Genomic DNA, 14,502 nt, shown 5'->3' on the forward strand with positions numbered 1-14,502 from the left:
AGAGATGGTCATAAATTATAAAAGGAACAGAGAATAATAACAAATGTATATAACCCCGCGAAAGGTTGAAAAATCATTGTCAAATTAAACTCAGGTAAATTTTGGTATCATTTGTCCCAGCAGTTTCATAGAGGCGATTTTTGTTTTTAAGTTATCGAAGATGAGGACAGACGCCAAGTAATAATAATAGCACACATGGCTGTTTGGGCCAGGTGAGCCATGAACGATACCTGTTCGTAGTTTGCAATGTATCGAATGCAACAGAGGTTAATGCATTGTGAATCTAATATATGAAAAAGTGTTCGACCTCCTTTCCTTCAAGAAATCAAAATATTATCTGAATATAGAAACTTGGTCCAGCAAAAAATAAAAATATAAAGGCGAGCCAGGTGTGATTTCCATGAAAAGTTATGATAGAGATTTTTATCTTAAAATTTTCAATGCATTGGTAACATTCGTCACTAGGATATCACATCCATTCATAACTTTGGCAACATTATTATTTTCAGAGAAGAATAATGAAACGTGATATGTTACGGACGGTAGATGCCAAAGGATTTCAATTTCTCACATTGACTCATAGATAAGGACTTAAGGACTTATTATAGAAAAAGCACCTTGCGAAATTCTTTAATTTTACTTTCCGATATATTGATGATGTCCTATCATTGAATAACCCATATTTCAGCCAATACTTACATCTCATATATCCCAGTGAACTTGAAATTATGGATACTACTGATACTAGAAGGACTGCTTCATACCTTGATCTTTTCCTCAATATTGACACAGATGGACGACTTCACACGAAAATCTATGATAAACGGGACGATTTCAACTTCCAAATTATCAATTTCCCATTTCTCAGCAGTAACATACCCTCTGGCCCTTCGTATGGTGTTTACATATTTCAGTTGATACGTTATGCTCGTGCATGTTCACACTATACGGACTTCATGTACAGGAGTGTGCTCCTAACGCAGAAACTGCTCCAACAAAGTTATGAGGAGGACAGATTAAAAATGACACTCCGTAAATTTTAAGGACACCATCACGAATTGGTTGATCCATACGATGTGTCTTTGTCCAAACTAACTAAGGACATTTTTACCACGTGTTAGATTGTGGTTTGACATTACGTCGTCTGATCTTTTAATTACCGAACGAGACTTATTCCCGATTGTGACTGTTTTGCTGAGTGTGAATTCGTATTGCTATAAGACGTGTCACGGTGCTTTTCTATCCAAAATTCATGTATTTAGTTTTGATGTTATATTTGTTATTCTCATCGGATTTTGTCAAATGTCTTATCGTTTGTAGTTGTAAATCTTATTTTTTTCTGTTGTATTGTGTGTTATGGTAAAGATAATTAATCACCCAGTTCATTTATTAGATTTTAGTTTGGGTCAACTAAATTTATACTATATAGTTGGTTTACAGTTTGATTTAGAAGAAACACCGACATAGCTAGATAATACAATTAATTATCTAACTACTACCACAATTTTATATTAATTAGTATTGTAATTTTCATTGTTATTAATAAATGTTATATGAGTATTACAAACCTTATCTTGAATTCTATCCTAATTCTATCCTATTTTGGGGAAATTCAAAATGGGACGTCACTTTGTGCGTTGATCTCTTTGGCTAACTCGGCAGTGAATTTTTATGTGCTGGTTTATTTTGTTTTATGTATTCGTTTTTATTCTGTAGTTAGTCACCACTTCGGTGTTATCATGTATATCTATTATATAGTCATTTTTATAAATTTACTGTTTGCAAAAGTATGAATTATTCTAAATAATAAGGATGTTCTTATCCCAGACAGAATACCTTAGCCGTATTAGGCACAACTTTTTGGAACTTTTGGTCCTCAATGCTCTTCAACTTTGTACTTATTTTGGCTTTCGAACTTTTTTGATCTGAGCGTCACTGGTTAGTCTTGTGTGGACGAAACGCGCGTCTTGCGTATAAAATTCTAAACCTGATACCTTTTGTTAGCTATTATTCGTATGTTTCTCTGTCCTATATGTTCTCCCATTTATTTGTATTGTAGTCCTGTCATGTAATGTTGTCATTTTAATGTTATATTTAACATTGCCATAAAAGCGGGAGGTTTAGCTAACCACAAAACCAGGTTCAACCAACCATTTTTTTTCTTAAAACGTCCTGTATCAAGTCAGGAAAATGGTCATTGTTATATTATAGTTCGTTTCTGTGTGTGTTACATTTTAATGTTGTGTTTCTGTTGTGTCGTAGTTCTCCTCTTATATTTGATGTGTTTCCCTCAGTTTTAGTTTGTAACCCGGATTTGTTTTTTTCTCAATCGATTTATGAATTTCGAACAGCGGTATACTACTGTTGCCTTTATTTAAGGAGGAAAGCTTAAAAAGTGGATGAAAGTCCATGAAAAATTGGTTTTATACATTCATTCATTCTAATGAGATTTTGTTAAGGTACTTACCACAAACTGCAACACTAAAACTATGAAACATCTAGTGTACAAAATGTTTAAAGTCAGGCTTGCGCCAACAGTATTATTCATCTTTGTTAGGTTATGTATATCTCCACAGGTCTCCATCCCTTTTTGATTAAATACTTGAAATGTCAAATTCTATCTTCCACGTGACTTTTGATTGTCTGATGTATATGGATGAAAATTATTGGTGTAAGCACAATATTCAAAAGTAAAATCACAAAAATACTGAACTCCGAGGAAAATTCAAAAAGGAAAGTCCCAAATCAAATGGCAAAATCATCACAACGTTGTGTGCTGTCTGCACAAATTTTAAAAGTTCTGCTCGAAAGATAACAGATTTGAGGTTTCTAATATGTGCCAAGTTGGATGTGTACATATTATTATTTTTCTCTTTGCGAACATTGTTTTATGTTTTAGATAAACTTCAGCAAAAAAATTAATTTAGTAGCTGCGGTTACTCTTACATCGATAATTTGTGTATTTTGTTACTTGGTGTTAGTGCTAAGATCCGATGTGTTTGGTAAAACTCACCAAAGATACCATGCTTGTATTTTTTAACCCATACTCGCGTTTCTATTACACAAGACTCAATAGTGGAGCTCGTATACAACAGATGGAAGGCCAAATCAAACATGATATTGAAGAGTATTGTAAGTAAAAAAATCAGAAAAAGAGTACCACTTACTGCAGATGCCATTTATGTCTAGGGTTTAGACATACCTTAGTGTTTCGAATAATTCAAAAAAATTTATAATCAGAATATTTTACAGAAAATGACCATACAATTTTGTCTTATGTTGTGTTGTTACACCTCTGTCCCAAATAAGAGCTACAAACGGGTGGTTATCGTTGGTTGTTGTCTGCCATATTGGTTTTTCGTTGTTTTTTGTATTTTAAACAGACTGATGGTTATCTCTTTTGAATCGTTTTCCATTTTGTTATATCGCGGTCATTTATAGCTTATTATATGGTATTATTTTTGTTCGTTGTTGAATGCAATATGGTGACCTGTAATCCCGAATCGACGGATCTAATACTAGGTCTAAAAGAAATTTTTCTAGTGAGATGAGACACATATGACAGTAAAGAGCAAAGTTTAATGTCGTTTTAAAATGTCGCTTAAACTCCTGCACTTGGAAATTTTTTAACTGTGTTTAGTAAGAATACTATGTTATAGAAAAGTACTGCGTGGATAAGTCATGCATATCGGAGACTTTTCCCTGTTGACGCACCCGGTCTCGCTCATTTTGGAGTTCATGTGATTCCCTTGGGTTTTTGTCTTTATTCCTCTATTCATAATCGATTTACGAAATTGGATCTTCGGTAAACTTCTGTCGCCGTAATTTCAGGGCATTTAATAGTTTTAATAAAACTACATGTATTTTGATTGAATATGTTTCATCTGGAATTGAACTGGAGCTGCAACCCTTCTGAGTAAATATTAGATTACAATTCCTTGAAAGCGCGTAACATTCAGTCAAATTGATGTCCAAAGTTAAACAAGGACTCACAAATCCGATTTAATACAGTTTAATGCCCTAATACTATTGATTCTACACCGTTTGATTCAAACAGGACTAACGTAAATACAGAAAAAGTGTTCGGACGCTAGGAATTAATAGTGTTATTTTCATATTGTATCATTCTGAAGTCATTAATTTATTATAGTGGTTCGGGTGTCTATTTTGAGTGCTGAAATGAACGGTATAGACTTTTATTGAACGTATTGTCCGTATTTTGAAATTATAAAGAAACTAAGGTTTCAACTCCCTCATGCAAAGTTGGCCTTTGGTGGATTTGGCTTTTTTGTGTCCTTTTTGGTTATATAGCTCTTCAACTGTTTCGGTTTTTATACATCCTTACCTTTCAAATTTTCGGATTTGAGCATTCCTGATGAAGGTAATTCCAGAAAAGCGCTTCGGACGAATGAAAATTATAACGTGTTGTTTTCATTTTTTTCATACATGAATATGAAAATGTAATCAATTTACATAATGTTTACTTATGTGATGAAGCTTTATATTCTGTATTCTGTATACGTCGATGAATTTTATAAATTTTGATAGTGTTAATTTAAATAAAAAGAAAGTACGTGAGATCGGAGATTCCAATTATATATTTTTTTTTATTTTCTAAACATATTCAACTACTTCTTCAAATGATATTCACAGATCCTCCTCTACCAGTGGCAGCCATCATGTTGCCCATTTTAAGTACAAATTCAATGAGTAGTCTCATTCGAGGATGTCACAATCGAGGATGATCGGATTGGATTGCAGCTACATTATTGTTAAACTTTCGAAAAGGATAATTTCTATTATTATACTTAATGCAAATTTCTTATATTATCCATTCATTTCATTGGACACGCGGCATTTTTTAATTTTCACTAACTTTTCATAAGCCCCGCCCACCCATAGCAACATGAGATAATATTAGCAACCGGTGTTAATGCCTTAAATTAACACCCGCCTGAGCCCGAAGTTTGCCTATTAGGAACAATTAACACCCGCTACGGCCGAGGTTTACCGATTCTTATTTCTACATCATTTCCGTCGTTTCGTTGTTGTTATTAGTAAACAATCTTGATTTATGACTTTATTTTTTTACAATTGTCCTTTTTATAACATAGTGCACACTTAAATCATAAGGCATTTAGTATAATAAAAAAACATACTGCCCTTGGATGAAGGTGTTAGGGTGATGAACACACTCGATGAAAAAATTATCACCCGCGACTTCGTCTTTGGCGATAATTTTCCCCTCGTATGTTAATCTACCCTAACACCTTCACCCAAGGGCAGTATGTTTATACTTTACCTCATGGAACCCTTGGTTCTTTAGCTTCCTTGTAAGCAGCAACCCTAGATTTAGGAAATCATGATAGGAAACGCAAGCTCTGGAATAATGTATCAACTAGGAGATATTTTTCTTCGTATCCATAATTTTCAACGAGATCTACGAAAACTGTCGATGGGCATATTACCCCGTTATAATATGAATATGAACATATAAGTGAAAATAATAACAAAGAGACAGGCATGCAGGTGCAACAGTAAATGGCGAATCAATTAGTTCTGTTTGATCTTTTTTCATAGAGATATAATAAGATCAAGAGTGTGGGGTTGATAAATATCAACTCGAGAAGACTAATATCATAGGATAATGAAATTAAATGATTTTATAACATCATCCAAGATGAGAATCATTGAAGAAACGTATAGTATATAGACATTCTTTTTTTCGAATTCCTAAATGAGGATATCATTGCATCGTGATATTATAAAGTTGTATCTTTCGAAATTGTTTTTGAGGATTATCATAGTATCAAGGAATTATGGGGTGTCTAATGTTATGCATAAAGGGGATCATCAGAGAATTTAAGGGGATGCCCTAATATTATTTGGTATATTCACATATATGGGTTATTTATTGTCATAGGATTATGAAAGAAACAGGTTAGCACTGTACACTATAAGATTAAGATGATACCTTAGAATTATGACACAAAAGGTGATAGTCATAGGATTATGAAAACAATAACGTTGCATTAAATGGCATATGATCCTTCAAATTTTACAACAAAGATGAACATGTTTTAGTAATCTGAATGGCTAATCTGAACTATTAAAAAAAGTATATAATTTTTAATTAGATGTTTTCGGATATAACTTGTTAAAATGTGTTAAATAACAATGTCAGCATTTTGCAGTAAATGAGACTAGTCGATAATTGATAGCAAATTATGCTTGTCACATATAGGTATCACATTAACCTGTTTTGAGTTTGTTGGAAAAAAGAGTAACAAAAAAACTCCAAGTCAAATTCAAAGAGAAGTCTATAAAAACTGACAAATCAAACGCTAACTTTGTCAGAATCAATCAATTTTAAGGGGAAAATGTGTCAAATAAACTCATCATAGATAGCAGTATTAAAATTGTGTACGCCAGACACGCGTTTCTTCTACAAAAGACTCATCAGTGACGCTCGAATCAAAAAAGTTAAAAAGGCAAAATAAAGTACGAAGTTGAAGAGTATTGAGGACTCAAAATTTTGAAAGGTTTCGCCAAATACAACTTAGTTAATCTATTTCTTGGGTAGAACATCCTTAGTATTTAGAAAAATTCAAAGTTTTCTAAACAGTTAATTCATAATTATGACCATTAAGCAAAAATGGAGTCAATTGTTCTGAAAGATTATGTAAGAAATTAGCCGGTATATTATCTGGGCCAGTGGCTTTATAGGAATTTACGTATGTGTAATAACTTTAAAATATCATTATGATTTATATTTATATCTGGAATAGTAGGATTTGGACTTGAACCTTTATTTTGGCACAAAAGATGCATCTTCGCAAATTAATGCACTTTAAAATTCATTATTATGGATGTTAGCTTGCGTTTCAGAATCACTGTATAATACACCATCGTTTCCTTTGAGCGCAGAAACCCCTGATGTCTTTGATTTCTTATTTTGAATAAATGGCCAGAAAGGTTTTGGTTTTTCATCTAACTGGAGTCTAATAACTTCTTCACTATATTTACTCTGAGCTGTTCTTGTCCCTCTTTGCTGTTTTGATTTTATTATATCTATCTATATATTCTTTTTTTTTGTCGTGTTAAAATAGTTATCAAAAGTACCAGGCTTATAATTTAATACGCTAGACGCGCGTTTCGTCTACATAAGACTCATCAGTGACGCTCAGAACGAAATATTTATAAAGCCAAACAAGTACAAAGTTGAAGAGCATAGAGGACCCAAAATTAGCTTACCGCTGTTTTTAAAGAGTTTATCAATATCCCAATAAGCCCAAGTGTTTGTATATTTCAACTTAGTCATTTTGCTTGGACTATTATCTTCTAATATATCATAACTACCAATCTTAAATGTATTCCACGTGAGATCAATAGGTAAATCTACGAAAACTTGTGGTACGAGCTCAGAATCAAATTTAGTAGTTAAGTCCTTAATATTTTGTTAGTTGACCTTTATCCATAGATAAATGAAATACTATCTATTGTACAATATGACATCAAACCAGATTCTTTTCCGTTTCACCTATTGAAGTAAGTTAGCATGATCTTTAGTGTCAGAAGGTTACCAATGGGGCAATGACAAACCATAAGTCATATAAAGACAGACAATACCATTCAAAAGAAAGCAAACTAAAACGGGAATGATATCATTGCAAATTGTTTAAGTAATCGAATATTAAGTCAAATATATTTGAAAATGATCTTATACTTTTATAAGAGACAATCGTCATTATTTGCTTGGTACTTACTTTCGTGAATGTTGCTGGTTGATGTTATCATGAATTTAAGTGTACTACAAAATACAATTTTACTCTATCTATAATCTGTTGTATTCATAAAAATAAATGAATCCACAGTATTGAAATTTGCCTTCTTTAATCTAAATTACTGAATAATTTTAACTGTTGTATTTAAACGGAAAAGACAGCACATACTCTTTAATTCAACTTGTAATGAACGGTAGCGATATATAGAGTACATTTGTAGTTTATAAATGAGTTGTGTAAAAAAGTCGAAGAGTCTATTTGTTTGGATTTTTACTTGACAATTTGATTATTTCCTTTTCTTGTGGTGTTTCGATCAATCATTCGTATACACAAATTCACGTATCAAAAATATTTTCACTGCAGGTTGAAAATTCAATAATCTCAATGAAAACAGAAAAAAGGAAAAAGAGAGAAAAACTAGTAAAACTTCTGATGGACATGAAAAACAGATTAGGTCAAGTTACAGAAGAAACTTGAAATGAGATTGTATCGGGGCAAGCATGTGATGTTATCAAAGGTTTCCTTGAATCAGAAAGAACCATACAAAACTTGGATCTAGATATCAACAATAAATAAGAAGCTTTAAGGCGTGACGCATCCACTATTTTTGTTCATGGTATGTATGATGTTTAGAAATAACCTGGTTTACTGATTGAACAGTTGCTTTCATACCTTAACCTGTTTCAATTAAGTTTGAATCATGTTGAGTTTAATTGAAACACTTTTTCAAAAATGTCGGTTTTCTTCAAAGATTGTTTTTAAATAGTTCGAATAAATAGGATTTAAATGAACTTCTTTAATATTATTTATTTAGATCTTATTTAAGATCAGTACACCATGTATTGTCAATTTGGTGTAGAGTTTTACCCATATATATATAACATTTACTTGGAAAAACGAATATTTACTACCAACACAATAAAGAGGAAATCCTAAACAATAATATGTCTGTTTTATGTTTCCTAAAAATTAAACCAAAATAGAAGAACTGGATATTCTTTCGTTCTACTGCATATTCAAATAACATACGTTTCCTTACAAAACAACATGTTATTTAATGTATGCAGGTGAATCTCTCTCTGGAAAATCTAGTTTGTGAACTTGTTGTTAGGTGAAGAAGTTGTTCCGACATTTTTTAGAAGATATTCTTCAACAATTTTGCGGATTTGTTATTATAAACAGAGACGAGCTAAAATAATATATAAAAGTGGAAAAGTTGAAAAAATCAAGAACATTCCGCTGGAGAAATATATTCAAAGTTGGAGCCATTTTTAATTGATAATTTTGATGGGTATCGGAAAGCTATAAGAGAAGTTAGCATACATTTGCCAGCTAGAATTTTAGAGGTAACCCACACTTAAAAATTTAAACCATTCATTGAAATTTTCATAAGAATCTATATTACTCAAGCAAAGTAAATATACCATATGCAACCATTTGACTCTTGCAGTGGCTAGACTTTCCGTTGCTTGAGAGAACAACTGATGATTATTCAAAAAGGTACCATTTCTAATCAGGATGTGGAAGTCCTCGTTTGGAAAGCCCTTTCAGCCGAATGCACATTAAATCATACAGAAGGAAGACTAGTACTCTTTGCCACAATTCTATAGATTTCAGGTCATAATACGTAAATGTTTTAGGTTCAAAAAGGCTGGAATATTCTAAGTCTTATCTGCTGTATAAAATTTGAAGTCCCATTTGAGCAAATAGTATTTTAACATCAATACAGAAAATACGATTAATGAAGCTGTCACGTTCTCTCTACTTTTCAGAACTGCAGCCGGTATGTTTGATGAATGAGTATCAATATAATATATACAGTGGTTTATAATGAATATCCAACAGATTGGCTGTCGTATTACAAAAACACATTTACCATGTCAGCTTGCCGTAATATTCCAGAGAGAGTCAAAACTATCCATTTACTCATGTTGTGTCTCCGGTATAAGAAACTCAGCATTTATTATAGTGCCATGACATGTACCAAACGATACGCAAATTATATAGAAATAAACAAAATCAATAAACCTATCCATCGAATGGTCAACACATTTTATTAACGAGCTTAGCAAATTTGAGACCTGCTTGAACCTTGCACTCTGATTGTCTTCAGGTAGCCGTCGTTTTATTGAATATTATCACATGCAAACAATTAACTATCCTTAACTCTTAGCTTTCAAATTTTTGGGTTGAAGCGTTCCTGGTGAAAAAAAGTCTAGAAAAGCGCTTAGGATGCATTAAATTTAGTGTTATTTTCAGTTATTATTATGATATTATGATGCAATACACGTGTATTACATACATAGAACTTAACACTTAGCTAGTCTTGATTACCTCCTTGGTATCTTAGTTTCTCAGCTCGGAAAGTAAAAATTATCAATTGCAGCTTTATGATTTACATAAAAAAAAACACTGCAAAGCGAAAAACGACGGAAATACAAAAGTCTACAAAACACTTATTAGAAAATAAAGACTGAGTGACATAAACCGCATCAAAATACGGGGTGGGGGTGTCCTATTGTTCTCGCGAAAGGATAGTAGATCCTGTTGCACATGTGGCATCCCTCTTGTTGCACATATCGTGTCCGAATTCGATTATTAGTCCTATTCAATCATTCAAACTTGTCTGTTAAGAAACATGTGACAATTCTAACACATCATTATATTACCACTAAGTGTGAAAGACTCATTGTCGTTTGTTTTACAGCCAGTGGCAGATATTTCAGGCATGTTTAGGAGGAGAGCAAATTAACATTAATACAATAGGAAGGTCCTGTAAAAGTGATCGACCGGGATGAAAGAAAATAAGGAAAGGATTATATCGGATATGAACAAAAACTAAGCCTAGAAACAGGCCACCTACGAACCCACCAACGAGTTGTCGGAATGGTTCTTAACAGGGCAGAGAGTGTGGCACTCTCTGTACACAAGGCATCGGATTTAACGTCCCCATTCTGTCCAGACGTGGCTGCGCATTTATACACCCCGCACATTAAAAACTGATGCCCCACTTTGGGCAGGGTTTTACAGCCGGTCGGAAGAAGACCATGTTTCAATTCCTTATAATTTTTTTTTTTGGGGGGGGGAGTAGAAATGAAAGAAAAACAATAATCGCACAAAAGTGAGATGTATGGAAATGTAATTGAAACAAGAATGTGTCCATAGTACACGGATGCACCACTCGCACTATCATTTTCTATGTTCAGTGGACCGTGAAATTGGGGTCAAAACTCTAATTTGGCATTAAAATTAGAAAGATCATATCATAGGGAACATGTGTACTAAGTTAGTTTCAAGTTGATTGGACTTCAACTTCATCAAAAACTACCTTGACCAAAATCTTTAACCTGAAGCGGAACAGACGGACGAACGGAAGAACGACGGACGAACGAACCCACAGACCGAAAATAAATGCTCATAAATGGGGCATAACAAAAATGTTATGTAGCTCCCTTTTCCAATCATTGCGGGATAATATTCTAATAGTTTTAGTGGGAAAGGGGCGAATGGGAAACGAAACATCTGTTTTACAATAGAAACAACATAGTAGCTAAATAAAAAAATTCAAAAATTGGAAAGCGAATATTAAAAGGTCTGTGTACGTTGACGGATACCAAAGTAATCCTTTCCTACGGTAATGGTGTAAATATATATTTTTGTTTTGTTTTAAATCAACAGTTAATAGAACTTTAAAAACAATTTTTGAGAGAGAAAAGGAGGAGACCGAGGTGGAAATGTTACCATTCAATTTCCAGTGCGATCATTTTGTTTGTAATTTTTGTGACCTTTTGGCAGAAGATCAAACCGGGGAAGTGTTTAATCTTGCACATCACAGACTGACGTCAATATGGCCGAATATGACAAAATCTCAACTCATGAAGTTTTCAGGGGTCAAAGCAAAGATTGAGTGCGACAGTGACTTCATCGTTGACAATTACCAATAGCTTCTGGATAATATCCGAACCATGTACAATAAAGCAATGAATACCCGTCTTCTTTCTACCTATAAGTAAGTATTGATAATTTACTTCATTACATAAAATATAAAAGAAGCGAAAAGACTTCCTCTTGAATCCCTTCTGATGGCGAAATAAACAAAGACACACATGAAAGGAGACTCAAAAGGATGTCTTGTTAAAGACGTTGAGCTTTTGATATTGCCATTTGATGATTGACTTTCCTTCTTGAATTTTACTTGGAGTTCGGTATCTTTTTTAATTTTAGCTCAAGAAGCAGTTCCAAAGTCTTATGAAACAGGTTTCTGGTGATCTTAATGCTCAGAAAATTATTGAACTACTGCATGCATATATACTAAACTATATCCTCTGTGCGCGTGTTTGTCTCGCCTGCGCCGAAAGTCGCAGAATGCGAGACATAGTGATTAGTATCCGGCGGCGGTGTAAATTATTTGTATAAAACTTTATATTTCAGAAGTTGGATGCTTTATAACATGTATAAAATATATAGTTGTTTTGCACTGTGAAATACTTACTTATTATGAGTAATATGATTATCATATTTGGTATATAACATACTTGCAAGGTATCAAACAGAATTAAGAGCATGATCAGACAGAAATTCAATAGCACAAATTTTTCCTGAAGATTTGGATTAAATAAAAGATGTTTCATGTCAAAAGAAGTCTATGCACACAGTTTTTATAGTAAAAACTATTCGGTTATACAAAACATATTTCACTTTTTGGATAATTTTGAACTATCATATTACTTTTATTAACGAATCAACATACATTTTACTATATCCTGTATTGTGGCCAAAGCCTTTAAAACAGCTGTTAAAGATTAATCAGTAGCACCTAACACGGATAAGCACCAAAAAAATCTAAAACTTTTCCGTCTATGGGAATCATTTGATAACGTAATTTTTGTTTTGATGTCGGTTCCAAAATTAAGGGCTGTTCATATTTCGTTTTGATTTAATGAGCACACATACAAATCAATGTGATTTATCAAATTTCAAACATCTTCTCAACAGAAGCTTCATAACATACCATTAAAACTTCTGTAGGAAAAAATATTTGGAGGAGACCCTCTTTAAAAGAGGGACGAAAGATTACTTTAAGAGTAATGATGCCGTGTTGATTGGATTGCAAGATGACAGGTGGTAGCATACAGGTCACAAGTTAAACCCAAAGGATGATTTTTTGTTTTGTTGCTGAAATGTTAAAAAAATGACTATTAAATATCTACACTGATAAAACGATATATGGGATAAACGTCAATGTAACCTCGATCACACAACATACATTGCACGTATTTACGTAAGCGCATATTCTAGCACATGTCAGGTGAATGTTCCTCCTTGTCAATTCTGCTTTAGAAACTTTTGCATTCTAAGAAAAAGTACTCCAGCATGAAATCCGAATTGTAGTCCATATGATGAAACAATATATTTAAGACGGTCTAAAATTGTTTCTTTTATTACTTTTAGATGGCTTGCAACTGTTTTGAAGAGAAGCGTTCACCATATAAAAACAATAGTTCATAGAATTGATAATTCAGAAAAAGACTTAGAAACAAAGATGATAAGTGTTTGGGATAAACTTAACACTCTTACAGTGAATTCTGAACTTACTATGAACGACATCAGAAAGCAAATAAAGGAATTTAGTAAGTACTTACAGTTGCCAAAAACTCGAAAAGTAATCACTTCTTGGAATAAATATGAATTGCCGTATATTGAATATTTCAAAAACTTTGATTTAAAGGCAAACATGAAAGATTTGACAGTCGCCAGGATTTCAAGAGAGTTTGAATACTGGGAAGATGAACAAGGAAAAATAAAACAAGTCAAAGAAAATGTCGAGCGGTCCATTCAGTTTCAAATGAATATTCTGGAAAACGAACTGCAAGATATTGAGGATGAAATGCAGTCAGACACAGCAAGCATAACATTTGAAGATTCATTCAGTCCAAAATCAAAACCTGGCAGAAGTTACTCTATTCCAATCGGTGCGGTTCAAACGTAAATGTCAAAAATAATACTTCCAGTTAAACTTGTTAATAGAATGTTCAAACCATTTGGAAAAGCTGGAAAAGAGGTTAGCAGTATTTTCTATGATAAACATAACAAATGTAAACTTAAAGAGTATCGTCGGGATCCAATAACTTGGGCAACAAGGAGGTCGGAAAAGACGCTTGATAAATTCTTGAACGATAAGCAGGAGAATCATCTTCGAACAGTGATCAGTGAATTTATGAGAGAACCAAAAGATTTTCAAAAGATATCAAAAGGAAAATTCCCGCCATGGTGGAAACAAACCAGAAAAACATGGATCACATATGCATGTGCCGAAAGGAGCGTTCGTCGTCTCGTAAAGTGTATGAACAAATGATATCATGCATCTAAAGCGAACGGTAACAGACTATGGTGAAGGTTACATTTTTGTGAATGACTTTGGTGTTGATGAAATTCAAATAATTACTAGAACACATGGTGAAGGACCATCATCAATGCCGTTTGATGTTTCCCAAAAACTCGAGAGTATTGCATCTTCTACATGGAACCAGAAAGTCATTCCTAGAAGTCTATGATCTGCTCAACAAAATGGTATTCTTATGGCGGACAACAAAGAAGAACCAATAACTATAAGGATCGACCTAAAAAATACCAGAATAGAAAACACAGATTCAGAAGTAGCTAAATTGAGTTAATAATATGATATTGATATTATTCACAATGTTCATGCTCGTTTAAG

The 14,502-nt window shown here is 33.1% G+C and overlaps 1 protein-coding gene across 1 annotated transcript; it reads left to right on the top strand.

The window, feature by feature from the left end:
• Positions 1-11,749: 11,749 nt before the first annotated feature.
• On the top strand, positions 11,750-13,922 carry LOC127704812 (uncharacterized). The gene is made up of 2 exons (XM_052209064.1): positions 11,750-11,793; positions 13,236-13,922. Exons 1-2 carry the CDS (start codon positions 11,750-11,752, stop codon positions 13,771-13,773), a joined length of 582 nt encoding a protein of 193 aa, XP_052065024.1. The 3' UTR covers positions 13,774-13,922.
• The last annotated feature ends 580 nt before the right edge of the window (positions 13,923-14,502 follow it).

Source organism: Mytilus californianus, unplaced genomic scaffold (genome assembly GCF_021869535.1).
Source record: "Mytilus californianus isolate M0D057914Y unplaced genomic scaffold, xbMytCali1.0.p SCAF_1, whole genome shotgun sequence".
In the NCBI taxonomy this organism is placed as follows: Eukaryota; Metazoa; Mollusca; class Bivalvia; order Mytilida; family Mytilidae; genus Mytilus; species Mytilus californianus.

Excerpts from the sequence above, each read along its gene's own strand:
- LOC127704812 (XM_052209064.1), top strand. The coding sequence starts at position 11,750 with ATGTACAATAAAGCAATGAATACCCGTCTTCTTTCTACCTATAA. Across the intron at positions 11,794-13,235 it reads CGTCTTCTTTCTACCTATAA|ATGGCTTGCAACTGTTTTGA; the intron begins GTAAGTATTGAT and ends TATTACTTTTAG.